This window comes from Engystomops pustulosus, chromosome 1, assembly GCF_040894005.1.
Source record: "Engystomops pustulosus chromosome 1, aEngPut4.maternal, whole genome shotgun sequence".
NCBI lineage: Eukaryota > Metazoa > Chordata > Amphibia > Anura > Leptodactylidae > Engystomops > Engystomops pustulosus.
The window spans coordinates 231,837,346-231,857,142 of NC_092411.1; the positions used below are offsets into that span (position 1 = coordinate 231,837,346).

At 38.1% G+C, this 19,797-nt stretch overlaps 1 protein-coding gene across 1 annotated transcript in view; it reads right to left on the minus strand.

Moving 5' to 3' along the window:
- Positions 1-1,186: 1,186 nt before the first annotated feature.
- GUCY1B1 (guanylate cyclase 1 soluble subunit beta 1) overlaps positions 1,187-19,797 on the minus strand; it is a 49,867-nt gene continuing 31,256 nt past the window's right edge. Inside the window, exons 7-14 of the mRNA XM_072120803.1 lie at positions 18,411-18,527; positions 13,758-13,891; positions 11,045-11,242; positions 10,639-10,876; positions 7,416-7,556; positions 6,891-7,045; positions 3,163-3,289; positions 1,187-2,222 (exon numbers count right to left, since the gene is read on the minus strand). Coding sequence (XP_071976904.1) covers positions 2,217-2,222; positions 3,163-3,289; positions 6,891-7,045; positions 7,416-7,556; positions 10,639-10,876; positions 11,045-11,242; positions 13,758-13,891; positions 18,411-18,527 — 1,116 coding nt within the window. The 3' untranslated portion in view covers positions 1,187-2,216. The remainder of the gene's footprint in view (positions 2,223-3,162; positions 3,290-6,890; positions 7,046-7,415; positions 7,557-10,638; positions 10,877-11,044; positions 11,243-13,757; positions 13,892-18,410; positions 18,528-19,797) is intronic.

Here is a 19,797-nt window from a genome sequence, read left to right on the forward strand (position 1 = left end):
TTTAACCCCTTCCCGACGCGCCCCGTACTAGTACGGTGCGCCGGGTCCCGGTGCATGGAGAGGCAATATGCAGCAAAGGCAAAGGCAATATGCAGCAAAGGCTTACCAGTAACACCCGCATGGGGCGCCGCCATCTTGTCGCGGATCGTCGCTCCCCGATGACGTGTTCCGAATACCCAAGGCTACTTTGTTTTAACCCATGCATTACAATGTGCTAATTGCACATTGTAATGAATGGGGAGTAAAATCCACATATACTGCCATACTGTAGTATGGCGGTATATGATAGGATGAATCAGACTACTTAGGGTTAGAGTACCCTAGGGAGTCTGAAAAATAGTAAAAGTAAAAATAAAAAAAGTTTGAAAAAAAAAATTCTGATAAAAAAACCTAAAAATTCAAATCACCCCCTTTCCCTAGAACTGATATAAATATAAATAAACAGTAAAAATCATAAACACATTAGGTATTGCCAAATCCAAAAATGCCTGATCTATCAAAATATAATAACGGTTTTTCACTGCATTTAACCCCGTAACGGAAAATAGCGTCCAATGGCATTTTTTTGCCATTTTGAAAAATATTAAAAAATTTATAAAAAGTGATCAAAAGGTCGCACAGTTCCAAAAATTATAGCAATGAAAATGCCATCAAAATTCTCACTACCCACAGCTCCGTACACTAAAGTATGAAAAAGTTATTGACGCCAGCAGATGGCAATATAAAAAAAATATATTTTCTACAGGAGGTTTTAATTTTTTTTTAAATGTATGAAAACATTATAAAACCTATACAAATTTGGTATCCACATGATCGTACCGACCCAAAGAATAAAGGAGACATGTCATTTGGGATGCAGAGTTAAAACTGTAAAATCCAAGCCCACAAGAAAATGTCGAAAATGTGGTTTTTCACCATTTTCACTGCATGTGGAATTTTTTTCCCGCTTCCCAGTACACGCCATGGAATACCATCACTATGAAGTGCAATTTGTTACGCAGAAAATAAGCCATAACACAGCTCTTTATGTGGAAAAAGAAAAAAATTATACATTTTTGAAGTTGGTGAGTGAAAAATGGAAGTGAAAAAACTAAAAAAAAAGGCCAAGTCGTTAAGGGGTTAAGATTGGATTTGGGAGGTGGTTCACTCCCTTTAACATGAACACAAGGAAGTATACCAGACAGAGTGTGATGAAAAAATAATTTATTATGGATGTCTTTACAGTACCTGGACAATTTACTCTGTACATATGTGACATGTAAAGATATAGATAAATATAATGAAGCTTCTTATACAAATAGACCAGCACAATACATTCTGTATGTCAACTAGAAGGATAATATTGTCTATAAAGATCCTGAAATTCACTATTATTTGGCACATAGTTAAAATATGACCTTCTATCTATATTTACAAGCATTTGCTTCTGTGTGTCAAAAGTAAAGACTTTTCTTCATGGGTTTATGTCAATGGACAAAAATACCCTCAAAATGACTACTATTAGCTAAAAATACGAAAGCTTTAAACATTACTATCATATACAGTATTGACATATAGCACTGTGACTCCTATCAAGGTACAGCTTATAACATAGAGGTAAAGACAGAAAATGCCACTTTACCTGTGATGAATGCATCTATACTACCAAATATACAGACACCAAGCAGGTTAGAAGCAACTTACACAGTATATAACATAATAAGTTATGTATGTCATTCATTTATTATGTATTATTAGCTAGTTTGGAAGTAGAAGGTTAATAGACATACATTTTGTATAATAAAATATTAAATTTATCTGCACACCCGGTTAATAGGTATACTGTGTAGTAGCCCCTGCCTATTGCCACCTATACATTTCTTTTCTGATCCACAGTACATACATGCGCACAGGTAGTATATGTGTCCATTAAATTAAGTGGTTTTAAACATCACCTCTATATATAGACTAGAATAGAAACTATTTTATTAGAGTGCAACAACCTTTGAACATATTTTCTCACAAATTTGGCATATAGATTACAGGTTATAGATTGCCACCAGGGCAACATACAAAGTACACAAAAGTAAAATTCACAGTAAACATTTACAGCTAGAGTTTATATATTTCTGTGTAACAAAGGAAGGGGTAGGCAACAAAATGACCATTTGCCAAATCAGGCTCACAACATTTCTGTGATTTTCCCTGGATTCTGTTCTTCAATTTTATTACTGTACTTATTCCTGGAAGACAATGAGAGGTACATCATTACATCACAATTATTAAAATATACAAGGAGTATTTCAAGCGAAAACTATAGGGGTTGTAGAAAGCATAAATACCAGGGGGTTTACAAAATAAGAAACAGGGGGCAATCCACAGAAAAAAAAACATAAAAGGGTCACTATAAAAGCAAAACTATTGGGACACTATAAAGAAATACTACAGGGGGCACTATAAAAGCAAAACTATTGGGACACTATAAAGAAATACTACAGGGGGCACTATAAAAGCAAAACTATAGAGGCAATATATAGAAAAACTACAAGGGGGCACTATAAAAGCAAAACTATAGGGCCAATATAAAGAAAAACTACAAGGGGGCACTATAAAAGCAAAACTATAGGGGCACTATAAAGAAATACTACAAGGGGGCACTATAAAAGCAAAACTATAGGGGCAATATAAAAAAAAAAATATAGCGAGTACTATAAAGTTAAAACTATGGCAGGGCACCCTACAGAAAAAAATCCGATAGGGCACTATGGAGACAATCTACAAGCGGGCACTTACAGCAGAGAGGGACCACTATAATAGACAATAAGTGAAGCAAGATGTCAACTGTAAGTCATGAGATTTAATAATAATAATAATAATAATAATAATAATACTTTATTATCCTGAACGGGAACTTAAAGTGTCATTTCATAATGACTTATTGTAATTTTTTTTCTTAAGCTCCAAGTCCTTACTTTGGAAAATACTAAAATGTGTTGGGGCATTTTATCTCAGTCAAAATAAATGTTGATTGTGCAAACAATGTTGAAGAATAGTTGGGCATAACTAGAGAGCAATATTTAGACGTACAAATCATTCTGCTAACTATGATTTATAGCTCCAGATTTAGCTCAACTTAAAAAGACTGTTTGGATAAGAGTAGAGCTCCATGCAGATTAGTCATACCTCTGTTTTTGCATTCTTTCTGGATAAAAACCACACTTGCATTGGGTCCGTTTTCCCCTTCATGCTGATTGGTCCTCTATACTGTAAATGAAACTGGGGGTCGGCATTTTCAGGACTCATAAGACATCTGTAGAATCGAGAATGTTATAAGATGAGTTCCTCTTAATTCCACAATCCATCATAAATGCACAAGCAGGCTTACATAAAAAAAAATGATAGTGGGGGATTATAAAAACAATCTAGCAGGAGTTTCAGGCCCCATTCGCATGGACGTATGCCTGGTTGTAGTCTGACGGGCATGCGCCTGGCACACTGGAGGGGAGGAGGGGTGACCGCTCCCCTCTCCATACGGATGTCCGCTGCAAGTCCATACAAATGGGGAAACATAGGGCATGTGTATATTCATATATACGTCCCATGTACGGTCTTGTGAATGTAGCCTCACCATGAAGCAGTGCACACTTTTTATAATTTTTTTTTTTGTATTTTTTTATATTCCAGGACAAACTCTTTAAGATACATGTTGTCTGTTTGACTGGTATGTTCACAGAAAAGACACCAGGGACCAGATCAGACATTAATGGAAAATTTAGGAACAGGCCATCCTTGTTAAATTTCTCTTTTCCTTGGAGTCTACCACCAATCACGACACAATGATAAAAGGCCCCTCACACAAATTACGCAGCGCTGCACAGAGCTTGCCAAATCTGTCCCTGTCCCCAATGGGGCTCACAATCTATTCTACCTACCAGTATGTTTTTGGAGTGTGGGAATAAGCCAGAGGAAACTCACACAAACACGGAGAAAACATATAAACTCTTTGCAGATGTTACATATCACACTCATATATACATATTATATACATATTATACTGTACAATGTGCAGCATATAATGTATATAATGGTGCACATCCTCTATTCTTTAGTGTCAGGTGGGATGATGAGGCCCCCTTTCAATGCGGCCCCATAGCAGATGTTATGGCTGCCACCACTGTAGTTACACCTCTGATTACAGTGAGGTTTACCAGCACCGCCTGATGTAGAGACAACTATGTGCCCGGGACTATTACCAGAGTCTCTACTGTATTTGCATTTGTTTTCTTTATACATAAGATATTGAAATCTATGAAAATGATATAATGATATTTTAATAAATATTGCTGCCCTGAGTTACATGGCTTGGAGTACTGTAGGTTTCTTGTTTTGACTGTTCCTTATTATCTCCTGTAACCTTGCCAATTCATTTTTGGAATGTCAGAATCTCCAGCTTTTAAATCATATGTGCTCAGTCGTTCAGATGAACGGTGTCGCCACTCATTTTACCACACACATATTCATTTTACTGCATAATTGTGCAATTCTCCATTCCATAGCTGGTTAAGCTCCATCTCTGCCATAAATACCATAAATCAATCATGATGAGCTTAGTATCTAGTTACATGTGTCCCTATACTCTCCAGCTGTAGCAGACGAGAAGTAAATCTTTTCATTCAGAGATTTCTGCACTTAAGATATAACACTCTATTAAGTTTTTATTGTGCATTCCTTTCCTTTAATCTAGATAGGTGCTAGACATCACTGACTGTCCGATTGAGAGTCCTCAAATGTCTGACTCATATATGAAAGACTAGAGATTTCTGCTTTATAATTCTATTCAGTATTTTTTATTCGTTATCTAGTTGTATCAAATATCATTTGATCTCTATGCAAATAAAAATATATCCCATAAACTTCCGATTCAGTGCGGTGAGTATTATGAAAACTTGTAAACTGATCAATCACAAAACACAATTGAAAATAGAAAAATGCAGAAAGCATAGATGATGTAAGTGAAGATGAGATTCAGACAGCCACAAGTCCAGAACATACATGTAAGAGTAGTTTCTACTTGTAGAGTGAGATTAATCGATTGTATTATCATGTAATTACAGCTTACAACTAACTTCTATCATACATGGAGCCTGTAAGTACCTGAGAAAATAAATCCTCCCCAGATCTGATGATCCATAAGCCTTATATAAAAAAAAGCAGTGGTGCAAAAAATGTGTATCCACAACCTTTAAGAGCTTCAATAGTGAACTGCTACAGCTTTCCACAGGACCCAAGTGGACATTACACCTGATACCTGATAAAGATTTGGGTACATGTTGTATTTCTAAATAACAGTCCATTCAAGTTCTATAGAAAATGTCCTATTTCCACTTGTGTCCCGCTGGGTCTTTCTCCTCAATGCATAATCATTATAAGATTAACCTTTTTTAGCAGTTTTTCTCTCTGCTGGCAGTCTCCTTTTTTCAGTCTTTCCTGAGCTGTTGGTTGGATACATAAATGTCATCCAGCTCTTGCTCACTGCAACTCCTTCCTCTCCGTATATTTCTTTATAATTTTTAAGTCTAGTATATTTTTTATCTAGACATCATGTTAGTTTAAGAGTGAGGGGAGTGGAAAAAAGAAACTAAGGGGGTCATTTATCTTATCCCTGTTTGTTTTGGCTAGTTTTTGGTAATTTATCAATCTCACTTTTTCCTTGTATTAAATTGGTTTCTTTTTTCAGATCACTTTTTGAGACATTTGTTACAAATGTCTGAAAAATGTTGCACAAATGTCTCAAGTCACTTCTTTCCATTTTCTATGTTTTCCTTAAGTATGGTTTGGTCTGGAGTTTTTTGTGCCCAAAAATGTCACAAATTTGAGACAATTGGAAATGATAAATGTCATTTGCGACATTTAGCACATCTGGAATATAAGATAAATGTGCCTTACTGACGAAAAACAAATGTCCGGTTGACATTTCAAAATGTCCACAAAAAGGCTAAAAAATTGTGATGCACCAAAAAAATGTCTAAAAAAATACAGAAAAAACAGGAAGAAAAATAAAGATAAATGACCCCCTAAGACTAGTAGGGACGAACGATTTGTCTTGAAAAGTTAGTGATCATTTAAAAAACTGCTGCCTCCTTAAAAGTATCATACAGCGTATTACTCCAAAACATACTGGTAGGTTGATTAGATTGTGAGCCCCATGGGGACAGGGACCAATGTGACAAGCTCTGTGCAGCGCTGTGTAATCTGTGTGCGCTATATAAATAAAGAATAAATATTATTATTAATGAAGATCTTGTTATAGCACGGATAGACCGCTACTCCAGTGGTGGAAATACTGCCCTTGTCTGCAGAAATCAGACCCTTGATCTTGCTTTAATAGACTTTTACTTTTTTAAAAATTGGTTAAAAATGTAAAAAATAGCAATTTTACCCCAGCCTGTAATTGAGCATAGACTGTGTCCAGATTTATTAAATCCCCTTGCGCCAGTTTTCTCTCAGACTTTGCATGTTCTTTTATGTGCAAACTGCTTGCACACGTACATCGCACTTTTTTGGTGCACAGTCAGACCTTGAGGCACTTTTATCATGCAGAGTCCAACAGAAATGTGTTGCACGCCCCATTTTTAAAGGTGCACCAAAAATAAGTTGTAGTAGAAGTGCAGGAGGAGCCAGATTCATTAAGTACAGGCACCACAATTGATGAATCTGGCGCACCCTGAACGCTACACAGGAAAACTGAACATAATGCAGTTTGCACTGTTTTTGAGAAATGTGAGTGAGTATTTCTTCTTTTACTTTTTTTTAGCCAAAATGACCATGTATTCTTTCTGCTAGAAACCCCATTTATTGTCATTTACCTGAAATATTTCATTAATATCTACTGTAGTAAATCATTGACTTACCTGTATGTATATTCAGAAACATTTATCTTCCCCTTCTCTCCAGTTGTCTCTGTTCTACTCGTCAAATTGACAGTATTTCCAAACAGGCAGTAGCGTGGCATTCTTTGACCTATAACCCCTGTCACCACTTCTCCTGTATGTATGCCAATAGTAATCTAGGAAGATAGGAAGAAGTGATTGTTAACTAATCAAATGACAGCTTTAGTCTGTAGATGGCCATGGAGTCCACTAATATCTATAATTCATTCCACTGCTTATAGACAAATCTTCAGGCATAGGTAAGGTGCTTCAAGTTCAATGCATTGTAAAGTACTCTTTACTCAACAAGTCAATGTTAATAGGCTATAGTAAGAGAAGTAGACAGATCATAGCATTAACTGTGCTGACTGACTCCATAGATCACATAGATGGAATATTGATGGCCCAGGTAAAGGGAATTAGAAATCACATAAGTCCATCAAATTTGCACCATTACTAATCAATTCTTATTTGTCAATATAACATATTCTGAATTATTTTTTGTACCTGTACAGATTCTCCATCTACTTGCACTTGTCCAGCAATCTCCATCATGTCTAAAGCCAAGTCACATATTGACCTTGCATGGTGAACACATGGTTCTGGGAGGCCACTCACTGTCATGTACTTGTCTCCAACTGTTTCAACCTTAAAATGTAATAATAGTACATTATTCTTAGCTGTGAAAAGAGGAAACTAAACTGTACACAAAATGAACAGTTACACTAACTCTCATTACACAACTGAAAAGATTTCCAGATTACACAGGGCACCAACCTACTGGGACTAGTTCACACCACAATTATCCCACCCAGAACTGGAAGGACTGTTTTTTCAATCCAATGTAACAGTAAAGGGGAAAATAGCTCCCAATTCTAAAGGATTCCAATGCCACTTGAAGATAAAATGCTCCATAACATCAAATAGTCTCTTAATTTATTAAACCTTAATTTGTTACATAAACTGAGTAGAGATTTTAAGCGTATAAAGCTGGATAGAAAGTCTGGTGAAGTTTAAGACTATCTAGTATACAGGGGCATAACCAGGAGAGGCAGGGCCCCATAGAAGACTTCAGAATGGGGCTCCCTTATGGCTTAAAAATATACATATTACATTCATATATGCACACACATTAATATACATAAACCTACAGTTTTTCACTCATACACACACATTTATACACTCATACACACATATATACACTCTAACACACATACAGGGGGACATGTATCATAGTTTTTTCTTTCTCTGGTGAATTCTTGAGGCATTTGTGAAGACATTAACATCGCGTTAATGCATGTATTTGTTAATTCAATGTTAACAATGTGTTAACACAATTGTTAACAGCTGTTTAATTAGGCAAATCTCAGCTCTTGCAATGCGTTTTTAAACACATGCGTTAAACATAACATGTGACTGCACCCTCCGAAGTAACCAATACATTTTTAAAAAATGTCAATGCAAAAATTTCTGAATTAAAAAAAAAAACAGGTTACTGTGCAAAATGTTAAAAAGCATGTGAAATAATTCCAATTTACATGTTAAAACAGGGTCCATGAAAAAAATCCTTCCTTCGCACCTGCCCTGGACCAGGTGCAGATTTACGCCTGAAAAGTCACAAAAATAAGCAAAAAAAGTGATGAATAAGTGAAAAGTCACACAGAACATCTGGAAAACAATAATATATAAAGCACTGCAGAAGGTCCAGACCAAGGTGTACTTGAAAAACAACAAGTCACAAAAACTACAAAAATGGCAAAAATGAGATATTTTGTCTAGCAGAAATAATGATACATGTTCGCCACAGTGTCATATACAGATATACAGCATATATACACACAAACAGTATATACACACATGTAGAGCATATATACATCAGATACTTGTTATATACAATGAGTTTGTACAATGTGCAGTATAATATGTATATATTGCTGTACATCCTACATTCTTTAGTGCCATGTTGAAAACACACAGCTCAGGCAACTTTCGGAGGGGACAGGTACCATATATATTCAGGATCACACAGCACTGGCTGAGGACATAACAGAGGATGCACATGCTTGCCCTTTAAGAGACAGTAGGAGGTTTCCAAATCATTCCCTGTCCCCATGGGGCTCACAATCTTATCAACCTACCAGTATGTTTTTTGGAGTGTCAGAGGAAACTGGAGGAAACCCGCGTAAACGCGGAGAGAACATACAAACTCTTTGCAGATGTTGACCTGGGTGGAACTTGAACCCAGGACCCCAGCGATGCAAGACTATAGTGCTATCCACTCAGCCACCATGCTGCCCATCAATGTCCTATAGGCCAGGGAGATATAGAAACCATAAGCTCAGTGTCTCTTGGCCTATAGCCCTGTAGTGCCTTACGAGAGGCAGGATAGGAGAGTTTTGCTGTGCATGGTAGGAAAGTGGGACTCCTACAGGCATAGGCCTCTGGAATGACAGCGAGTCGAATTACTGAATATTAGAGACATACAAATTGGTTTTTCCAGTTCCTTATAATATGGCAATGTTGTACAATAATGGAAAAAGCTGGTAATTCTCTATTTATAAAGTTTATGATGACACATGCAGAATCTTCTCAGCCAACACCATGTTATGTCAACTCCTTGTACATTGATCATAAATATATCTTCATTTTTATTTCACTTCCAGTCATCCAACTGAGACTTCATTTGATACTACAATTCCTAAAGTAGAGCTAGCCTGGGCACAGCAGGCATGTGATGATTTCACGCACAGGAATGTGTCTACAATTTGTGTTACATAACACGTAATGGAACTTCCATTACCCATTATCATGCATATCATTTAGATGTGAGGCTAAAGTATGATACATTAACTGCAAGAGAAATACTTCTTATGGAATAGACGTGCTTCTACTTAAAGAGACATTCATATAAAATGTATATAGTTAGAAGTAGAAGTAGTTATTTAAAGAGGTTGTACCAAGTCTTATTGTTATCCTCTATTTTTGCACTCCTTTTCGTTGTCTGTAGGAGTGCCGGAGATAGCTGAGCGCTGTACTCAACAATTTTGAAGAACACTCTTTAAGTATTCATCTGTCTCTTCTCCTGGCATAGTACAACACAACACAGAGTTTGAGAAGTAGGTATTTTAGACGGTTGTACCAAGTATCATTGTTATCCTTTATCTCAGCACTCCTGTTTCCTGTCTATGGAAGCGCCGGAGATAGCTGAGCGCTGTACTCAGCAATTTTCTACACTCCTTTAGTATTCAAAAGAGTGCAGATCACGTGGTCAAAGTGTGGCTCCATTTTATAAGTGAGAATTACACAGCAGAAAGTGTAGTAGAGCTCAGGAAGGAACAGTAGTTTCAGTGCAGGGCAAATTAAAAACCGTAAAATTATATATCTGGGTATGGTATTATTTCATAATGAAATCACTGTGAAGTAATACCCTCCAATCAGGGCTAAAACGTCCTGATAAGATATGAAAACATGAACAGCGTGAAAAACAACCACAACAAAACAACAAAAACCACAAAAAAGGAAAGAGGAGGGGAAGGGGGAGGACGAGAATGGAAGGAGATTTGTTATCTGTTTTACTGAGCTGGAAGGAAAAACCATCAGAACCATTTACAGATTGATCAGTCAGGACATCAAACATGTTAGATATTTCTAGCTTCTGTAGGATGAAGTAAAATATTGATACTAAAACAAATTTCTCCATTGTTTTGCTAATTTTGCAATAAATATTTACCTTATAGACGAAAGGATTTTTTCGCGAGTCAGTTAAAATATCAAATCTTGTGTAAATGTCATTCAAAAGATTGACAATCTTCATGGCTCCTTCCCCAGAAGCGTGTTTGCTGCAGAACGCATTAAACCCCACAATGCCACTGAACAGAATTGTGACATTGTCATATCGCTTGGCTGCAACAGGGCGCTTATGTCTGAGCTCATTAGCGACAGAAGGTGGAAGTACGGAGTAGAGTAAGCTGCAAACAGAAGGAAAATGTTATATTAAAATATGTTAGTGAGTAACCGGTATTGAGATTTTTATTTATTATGAGGTGACATAGGAAAAAAATGGCCGACCAATGGTTAAAAGGCACATCACGGATTTCATCATGGCTCATATTATAGAATGTGAAAGCATCTCTTACGTATCAGTCTTTTTCTTCTCATCTTCCAGGGCCCTTAGGGTGTGCTGCAGCTTGTCCGTCAGTATCTCCAGTTCCTGAGTCAACTTATATTCTTCTCTAAACTGTTCCCCAAGGAGTACAAGGTCACGGGTTGCATCATGGAGGGGTATGTCACTGAGATACAGTCCTCTTCTCGTTAAGTCATCCAAGTTCATTACACTGTAGTTAAGTAAATCCTTAGTGATAATTCTATATTGCATATTGCTTACAAACCAATTTATATGTACAGGAAAATTCATAATTTTTACAGATTTATTCGCTAATCTACTGGCTCAAGTTTACAACGCTCAAGCTATATACTGTATATCATGCATGTAGGGTGCGATTTTAGTTTATGTGGTATATTCATTTTCAACAGTATTTTCTGTTAAAAACTTTTGAAGGATTTTCCCGGTTGCAAAATGGTCCAACCCAAGCAAAAATCATAACAAGAGGCATATATTTGGTACCAGTTTAGCCCACTGATTTCAGTACTGTGACAAGGATGTTCTTGGCTGCTGCCACGACATGAACCTTTGAACCTTTTTCTTCAGTCAGGAAAAAATATAGCGCATGAAGAAATATTGTTTTAAAGGAATCAAATAAATATCATTCTTAGAGAAGACCCCAAAAAGAAAAAGCCCCATAAAAAAGGCAAGGCAAAAGGAATTACTATGTGGGGATTACTGGTATTAAGTCTTCTAATTACCTGTATCTGCTAAGAGGCTCTAGCGCAATCTCCAAGAGGTCGCACCTAAGACCAGGTCTGATCTGGCGGAGATGTCTGCTAAAGTCTCTGCCGGATTATATTAATAGTAGACTATAGTAAATATGGTGGTCCAAAAGCACACTCCTTTCCCGCCATCCCTCTCTATTCCCAAAGTGGGGTATGGGTTGGAAGGATGGGGAGATTTATTTGGCTTTTCTGGCTGAAAACTGTGGGAGAAGGCACAATCAATCTACCCCTATGTGTGCAATTTTTAAAGAGAAAGAAACCAGCGGCACATAAAAATGTGTAGGAAGTCAGGGAGGATGGGAGCGAGGGATGTCAACAAGAGCCACAGCAGTTAGGTGGCACACAAGTGCTTTTGGAGCTAGTAATAGGGTTTATATAGCATAAAACATGGTAACTTACCTACATACTAGGATGTGTGTGCCTCTGGTTTCTTTCCTGTAGAGGGTTATTTGCCGACTCATTCATATTGGTTATGGCGGTGCAACTTTTTTTTGCAACACACTTGTGTCAGACACTGCACGATAAATGTGGCACAAGGTCCCACTGTGCGCCTGAAAACCCGTTTCAGAGCAGAATTTTGTATCATGTTGGGTATAGTGCAGCCGCGACACAGATGACTTTAAAAATACATGTGCGATCAGTTTGCACTGAAAACATCAGACAGAATTGTGTAGCTCGCCCCATGTTAAAGGTTCACCAACAAAAGGTTGGTGCACTCTGTTGGAGCTGTGCAGGGAGCACCAGATTAATTCAAGATTCTGCCACACACCCCGTACACTTCACAGGCAAATGTTTTTGATATATATTCGACAATTTAATTGAACAGTGTAGTCCTGCTGCTGCTTCCGCTTCCACCTTGCTAAATGTTCTATATTACACTGCAGCTGCTGTCACCATAGCTGCCACTACTTCAACCATACAGCTGGTTATCTCCTGCCTTCTTCATCAGGCTCCATACTGTACAGCTCCTGGGATCGGGGGGAAGTATAGCTTAAACTGCATCTGCTTTCAAAGTGGAACCATATTTTGACTATTTTTTAATTATTGAAGCTATAAAAAATCCTCAATAAATTGTGGACCAGAGAGAAATCTAGGAAGTTCTGTATATCTCTAGTTATGACATTTTCCAGGGGCAATTCTTAAGTAGTTAGGAAAATTACATAAAAGTACAATTATACTACATAAACTGAAATACATAGTGGGGGTCATTTACTAAGGGCCCGATGTGTTACCCGAATATTTCTGATTTGCGCCGATTTTCCCTGAATTGCCCCATAATTTCCCCTGAATTGCCCAGGTTTTTGGCGCATGCGATCGGATTGTGGCGCATCGGCGCTGGCGTGCACGCGACAGAAAAGAGGGGGGCGTGGCCGAACGAAAACCCGACGGATTTGTGGGAACCCGCCGCATTTTTTTAAAAAAAGTGTCGCTGGGCATGCGCTTACCTTCACCAGGAATAGGATTGTGAACTCCGGCGGACCTTGCCGGACTTCAGCGCAGCAGCGACACCTGGTGGACGTCGGAGGAACTGCCTTAGTGAATCGCCATAAGACCCGAATCCACCGCAGAGAACGCGTCACTGGATCGCGAATGGACTGAGTAAGTAAATCTGCCCCGATGTGTCTATCCATAGCCCTACACTTAACATACATACAATGACTGGAATTCTAGAAAACATGTATCCCAACCTATAGAAGAAATAAGGGACTGCGAGTGTGCTGGAAGTGATAGCAAATGCAAACAATCTGAAGTGGAACAAAGTACAAGTTAACTGGTACACACATTTAGGAAATTAGATTAGTAGCCATTATGTTAATTTTGCTAACCTTCTACAATTACTACCTTATATAGTATCACAAGGGTAGCTTATAGTTTAGTGATATTATGTTCCCAGCTTCCTTCAGACAGCCATAATGTTACAGAACATTAAATGGTTCAGCATTCTGTATGTCTCATTACCTTGGAGAGCAGAGAAAAAGAATGTTGTCGGCTTCCGGCAAATAGATCATCTGTCCTTTCAAGCGCAGACAACTTATTTCAGTTAGAGTCAATTCATCTTCAGTCTCAGATTTTTCCACATCAAGCAAACCTTCCTTGTATTAAATAACATTATGTTAATAAAATAATTCAGTCACCTTAGCTATACAGATTGTATGACATAGAAAGGAAGTAGAGATTATAACAGGGAAATTATAACAAGCAAGTGACAACAGTATCACTTGCCCCCTATGTGTAGCATACCTACTACAGGCAGGTCCTGGGGTACGTACAAGATAGTTTACAAAAATTTGAATTTGTATGTAAGTCTGTAAGTCGGAACTGTATATTTTATAATTGTAGATCCAGACTAAAAAAAAAAATTTTCCCCAGTGACAATTGGAGTTTCAACATTTTTTGCTGTAATTGGACCAAGGATTATCCGTATAACTTCACTACAGACACCTTACAGCTGATCATTGCAGTCTGGGACTATAGTTACATCCAGAGAGCTTCACCAGAGGTCACAGTGGGCAGAGGGGTTGTCTTTAACTAGGGGTAGTCTGTAAGTCCGTTGTTCTTAAGTAGGGGACCACCTGTATATGTGTCATAACAAATCCCCTTTTTACAAGATAGGTGCAGGACCATATCTATGATGATGTCCATCTAACTGTAGAAAAAATGTAGCATTTAGCATAACTACAACTCAGTAGTGAGAAAACTTGACTTGGATGAAAGCCGTTCTCTGCAGAGTTTGCCTACTGAGGCTCATAAAAGGGTTGTACTGAATATATTCTCCTTTAAAGAGGACCTGTCACCCCCGAAAAATACCCCCACCAAATTAGTTCCCCCTAATCCTGTCCCGAACCCCTTTATATTTATTGAATTTTTATTAAAATTTGTGTTTTTAAACAATCTGACCTCTTGTCAAATAAGAGGTCGGATTGTCATACAGGTCCCCTAGCAGTCAGCCGTATTCATGAGGGGGCCTGCTGACACACCCCCTCACGCCCCTGTCAGTCAGGGAACTGTAAGAATCGGCGTCAGTAGCGCATGTATTGCAGAATTGCTACCGGCTCTATGCAATGCGGCGCGCTGACAGCGGCTGCCGAACATTTAACCAGCCCTGTGAATAAGCCCTCTGCGGCCACTGTTAGCCCGCCGCATCTCATAGAGCCGGCAGCATGTATTGCGCAAACGCTGCCGGCTCTATGCAATGCAGCGCGCTAACAGCGGCTGCCGAACATTCAACCGGCGCTGTGCTTACAGCGGCCGCAGAGGGGCTTATTCACAGTGCCGGCTGAACATTCAACCAGCGCTGTGTTAGCACATCGCATAGAGCCGGCAATACATGCGCTGCTGCCAGTGATTCATACATGTCCCTGACTGACAGGGGCGTTGAGGGGATGTGTCGGCCGGCCCCCTCATGCGACTGCCCGGGGACCTGTACGACGATCCGACCTCTTATTTGATAAGAGGTCGGATCGTTTAAAACTAAGTATGCACACACACACATTTTAATATAAATTCAATAAATATAAAGAAGCTGGGGACAGGATTAGGTGGAACTAATTTGGTGGGGGTATTTTTCGGGGGTGACAGGTCTTCTTTAAACAAAGTAAAAGATTGAATGCTGTCCTTTTTACACTTTTCTTTAAATCTTTTTCTTTAAAAACTTTGAGAAATGTTTTTTTGGAATCACCATATATTGACACTTGTAAAAAAATTTCCATGGTGCTGTGTAATGGTGATATTTTTGTGCAGAAGCTTCCAGCTGCCATCAAAATGGAACAATTCACCCCTTCGCAACACAAGGAAGCCTTTTTGGGGGACTTTTTGGGTGTGAAGAGCGGTCTGCCCAGTGGCAGAGTGACTCGGAGTTGGGCCCTGTGCATGTATCCTTGTTATAGCCTGGGTACATTCACCACAAGTTCATATGGAAATAATTAAATCTCTATTGACCAGCGGTGGAAGGGTGCAGGGCAAATACTTCATCTCTTTATTTACCCTGCATTTTTCGGATTATAAGGCTCACAAAAAAATCGATTTTCTCAGCAATCAAAGGTGCGCCTTATATATGAACCGTACTTACAGACAACAGCTGCCTTGAACTGCTGGTCATTCATCCTTATAATCAGGTGCGCCTTATAATCCGATGCACCTTATAAATAAACCTAGACATTTTAGCAGGCATTTATTGATGGCGCGCCTTATAATCCGGTGCGCCTTATAGTCCGAAAAATCTCACTTCACATTTGTAAAATCTAGATGTTTTTTGCACTGCATTAAATATTTTTTTTTAAATAAGGAAAGAAAGAGTTAACTTGTGGTGACTTGGGGAGTAGAGAACTTTCTCTGAAAAGAGCTTAACTGAGCTGTCAACACTATGTTGGAGATCTTATGTATCATGTAGAAAACTGATATTAAAAGAAAGTGAGCAATGAAACATCTGACCATCACAATAAAAGGAAGGGACACTTCATTAAGCCTGCTTGGCACTATGTGACATATAAACATTGTACGGCAGTCTTGGGTTGCTATGATCCTATGTAGTCCAAATAAAATCTTGCTGTATATTTTAAATGTATTTTCCATTTTGTTTTTCCTGCGCTGAGACATTTAAACTGTGGGTAAACATAACCTTATTAGGAAAGATTTCTCCTTGAAACATAGTATAAATGAGAGCTGGCTGTGAACTAGAGTCATACGTCGAGCCAATCATAAATACTGGTTTCAGATTCCAGAAAGACCGGGCAATGATTTCATTTATTAAAATGTAAATTGCAAAGATTTCCCTTGTGCTTCATAGAAACAAACTTTTTTCTCTGATCGTAAACATTCCTTGTATGTTGCCAACCGGCACATGAGAAATCTCTGCAAAATTGGAGCTCATTGAGAAGTTCACATACATTTACTTAATGAGTTTTTAAGGGATTGGATGAGAGACCTAAAGTTCAGACATCAAGTTTAACATGTTCCATCATCTACTGACCTGTATGTTTGAGTAAATCATTGCATTCTACATGCATGATAAAGCATCTTTTGTTATAATTCAGCTTCTTCAAGCCCTCTGGTATCCCACCCAACATTTCCTGAATAAACTGATGTCTATATGTAACCAGCTTGAGGTATGTTTTTACAATGAAAGTCAACTAGTCTAGCGTACCCGAACCTGAATATTTGGGTTGAACCACAACCGGTAACAACTGCAATCAGTTCTGGCATTTAAATGGCAATAGTGAATGCATGCTAGAATCGTTGCTCCCCAATACCGACAGCATTTGGAGGATCGGTAACATTCAGGGTTCAGCCAGGTCCACTCATCACTAGTGCCAACCTATATTTAGGGTCACATCATCTTTGACAAGAGGAACCATAGCATCCAACTGTCAGTTGGCAATTAATTAAAAATATAGAGGACCACTAAAGGAATAATGGCAGATGCACAAGGATTGCAGTGTTATAGAAAATAGGAATATATATTAACCTATGCTGTACAGCGCAGAACTCTAGGCAGGTCTTCTTAAGATTAAAGCATTCTTTACAAATACTATGACTCTATAGCCACAATAAGGTGTGTATGATGTAAACAGGCTGAACTGCAATGCCAAGCACAGCCATGTTTTACTATTTGAACACTATGGTCTCTTAAAACTCCAAGCTTAGCAGTAAAGATGTTGGGTTAGCAATCCTCACTGGTGAATGACTCAGTTCTCCCTATGAAGGATGCTTCTAGGAGCTGCATCTCAGGTCCTGTCAAAGTTAATAACAGTTACTAGAGCTAGCTGCTTTATGGAGAATAGAACTGGACTTTTGGCTGTGTTTTGGGAACAGCTAATTGTTAGAGGACAAAGTGTCATACACCCGCCAATCCAACTTTATAGAACTATCTGATAGAGTCATTAACAGGAGCATACCACCACCAACATGTTTATCTGGTAGCTGCATGTGGTGTGGTTTTTAAGATACTTTTATAATTTCTGTCTATTATGTAATTTAACATATACCCAGTTTAATCTGTATGCTAATGAGGCAGTTGGTGCACCCAGGTTATGTCTGCTATTCCTACCTAAATCACTTTCCTTTTCATCTAGTTACTCCAAGATAAATCTCCTACTTTTCTGATGGAGAGGGGATTCTCCAGGCAGTAGATGCAGTTGTCCAGGTACTAAGGACACTTGGTGCACCAAAAGCCTCATTAGCATACAGATTAAAATGGGAATTTTTCAGAAGAGCATAATGAAGAGATTCAATAAAGTTATATTTGGAAATATAGTGCATCTCTCTACAACATATTGCCAACAGATTATAATTCGTAATGGAGCTTGGTATTTAAGTATGTTAAATATGCCCCATGAATTGCAAAATAGTTTGCAATTGAACTGTTCTGTATATCTCCCCTGACAGTTAAATAGCAGACTACAAGCCTGCGTGTGTATGTATGGTAGAGGATAGTTCAAACATACTTCCAGATGTGGGGTCTAAGAACAAACAGGAAGTCTCCTCGCATTGTTTTTCATGTATCCTCATATTTTCCCATGCTACACTGTGATATATTCCCATCCTTTTACTTCAGTATTCTAAAAATTCTGAATCTTTATTTCACTGGGAAATTCAGTACTTAGTATCCATTACCTTACTTCTCAGGACAAACACAGTGTTGATATGAGATAGGATTCCATGGAAGCTAATGTCAATATGGGGTCGTACCAAGGAGAACACTGACAGCAGGTTACAGTTTCCAGGCTGGAGCTATAAATGTGTGAAGAAAGGAAAACAATAGAAAATATAACAAATTAACTCAAAGTAATAAATGTTAACACATAAAACTACTAGCCAAGATTTACAAAATGTTCCTAAAACTAAGAAGTAAAAATGTTTATCATATAATGCATGGATATACAAGTCTTCTGATTTTACCCATACTTCTCCTCAATGAAAGTAACAACATGTTGAATATTCTTTTCTTGAGGTAGTACAGGTTTGTTTTTAAGTTGAGTTTGTATGTAAGTCGGAACTGAAGATTTTATCATTCTAACCCAAGGCCGAATTTTTTTGGTTTTTGTAACAATTGGATTTTAAAAATGTTGGATTGTCATAAGAACCAGGATTAAACCTTAACCTAAACCTTAATTGCAGACACCTCTGATAACTGTTACAGCTGATTATTATAGCCTAGGGCTAAAGTACAGAAAATTACCAAAATCAATAGGTCTGTTTGTAACTAGGGGTTGTCTATAAGTCGGGTGTTCTTAAGTAGGGGACCGCCTGAATTGTACTCAACTGAAACAGAAAAACTGAAATTTCTCTGGGGAGGAATCAGTCATAGCATTCAGGAATACGGATAGCGATAGACCCACATTGACTATAATAGGATCTGTTGGGTTTCTGTAGCTTAGTGCTTACCGTATAATTACAGATTTCTTATCTTTTTCAGTAAATTTCCCTTCATTATGCATTGTTTTTATCCAATGTGAACCAAACAAATCTTCAAAATGCTGTAGCGACACTGATGCTGAAACATAACATTTGTTTAATCCCTGAACTGAGTGGTTTTGCTCAAAAAAACACATTACTTCCACATGCACTGGAGCTTCCTGTACTGTCCAGACAGGACTAATCAACCTGAGCAGGATGACTTTCTTCTGGCTGTCAGGGACAGTGATTACTATTCTCGGCTTATGCTATGCTGGGTGGGACAAGGTTAAAGCAGTGTATAATTAGGGTGAGGAGAAGCGCCAGAGCAGCCACAGAAGCGACAGAGCCTCATTATCCTAATTTTACAATTTTTTTTCCCAGCAAAACCTCTCAGTTCATGGATTAAACAAGATATGTTTCTGCATCAGTGTGCATACAGCATTCCTCAAGGTATGTTTGGTTGATAATGCATAAACACAAATGATAGATTTCCTTTAAACTTTGTTAATATTTGTGGCAGAATGAAGTGTGTCATTACAGCACTATTCACAATGGAAAAGTTACCAATTAAGTCAAAATGATTAATAATGTTGACATCTAGTGT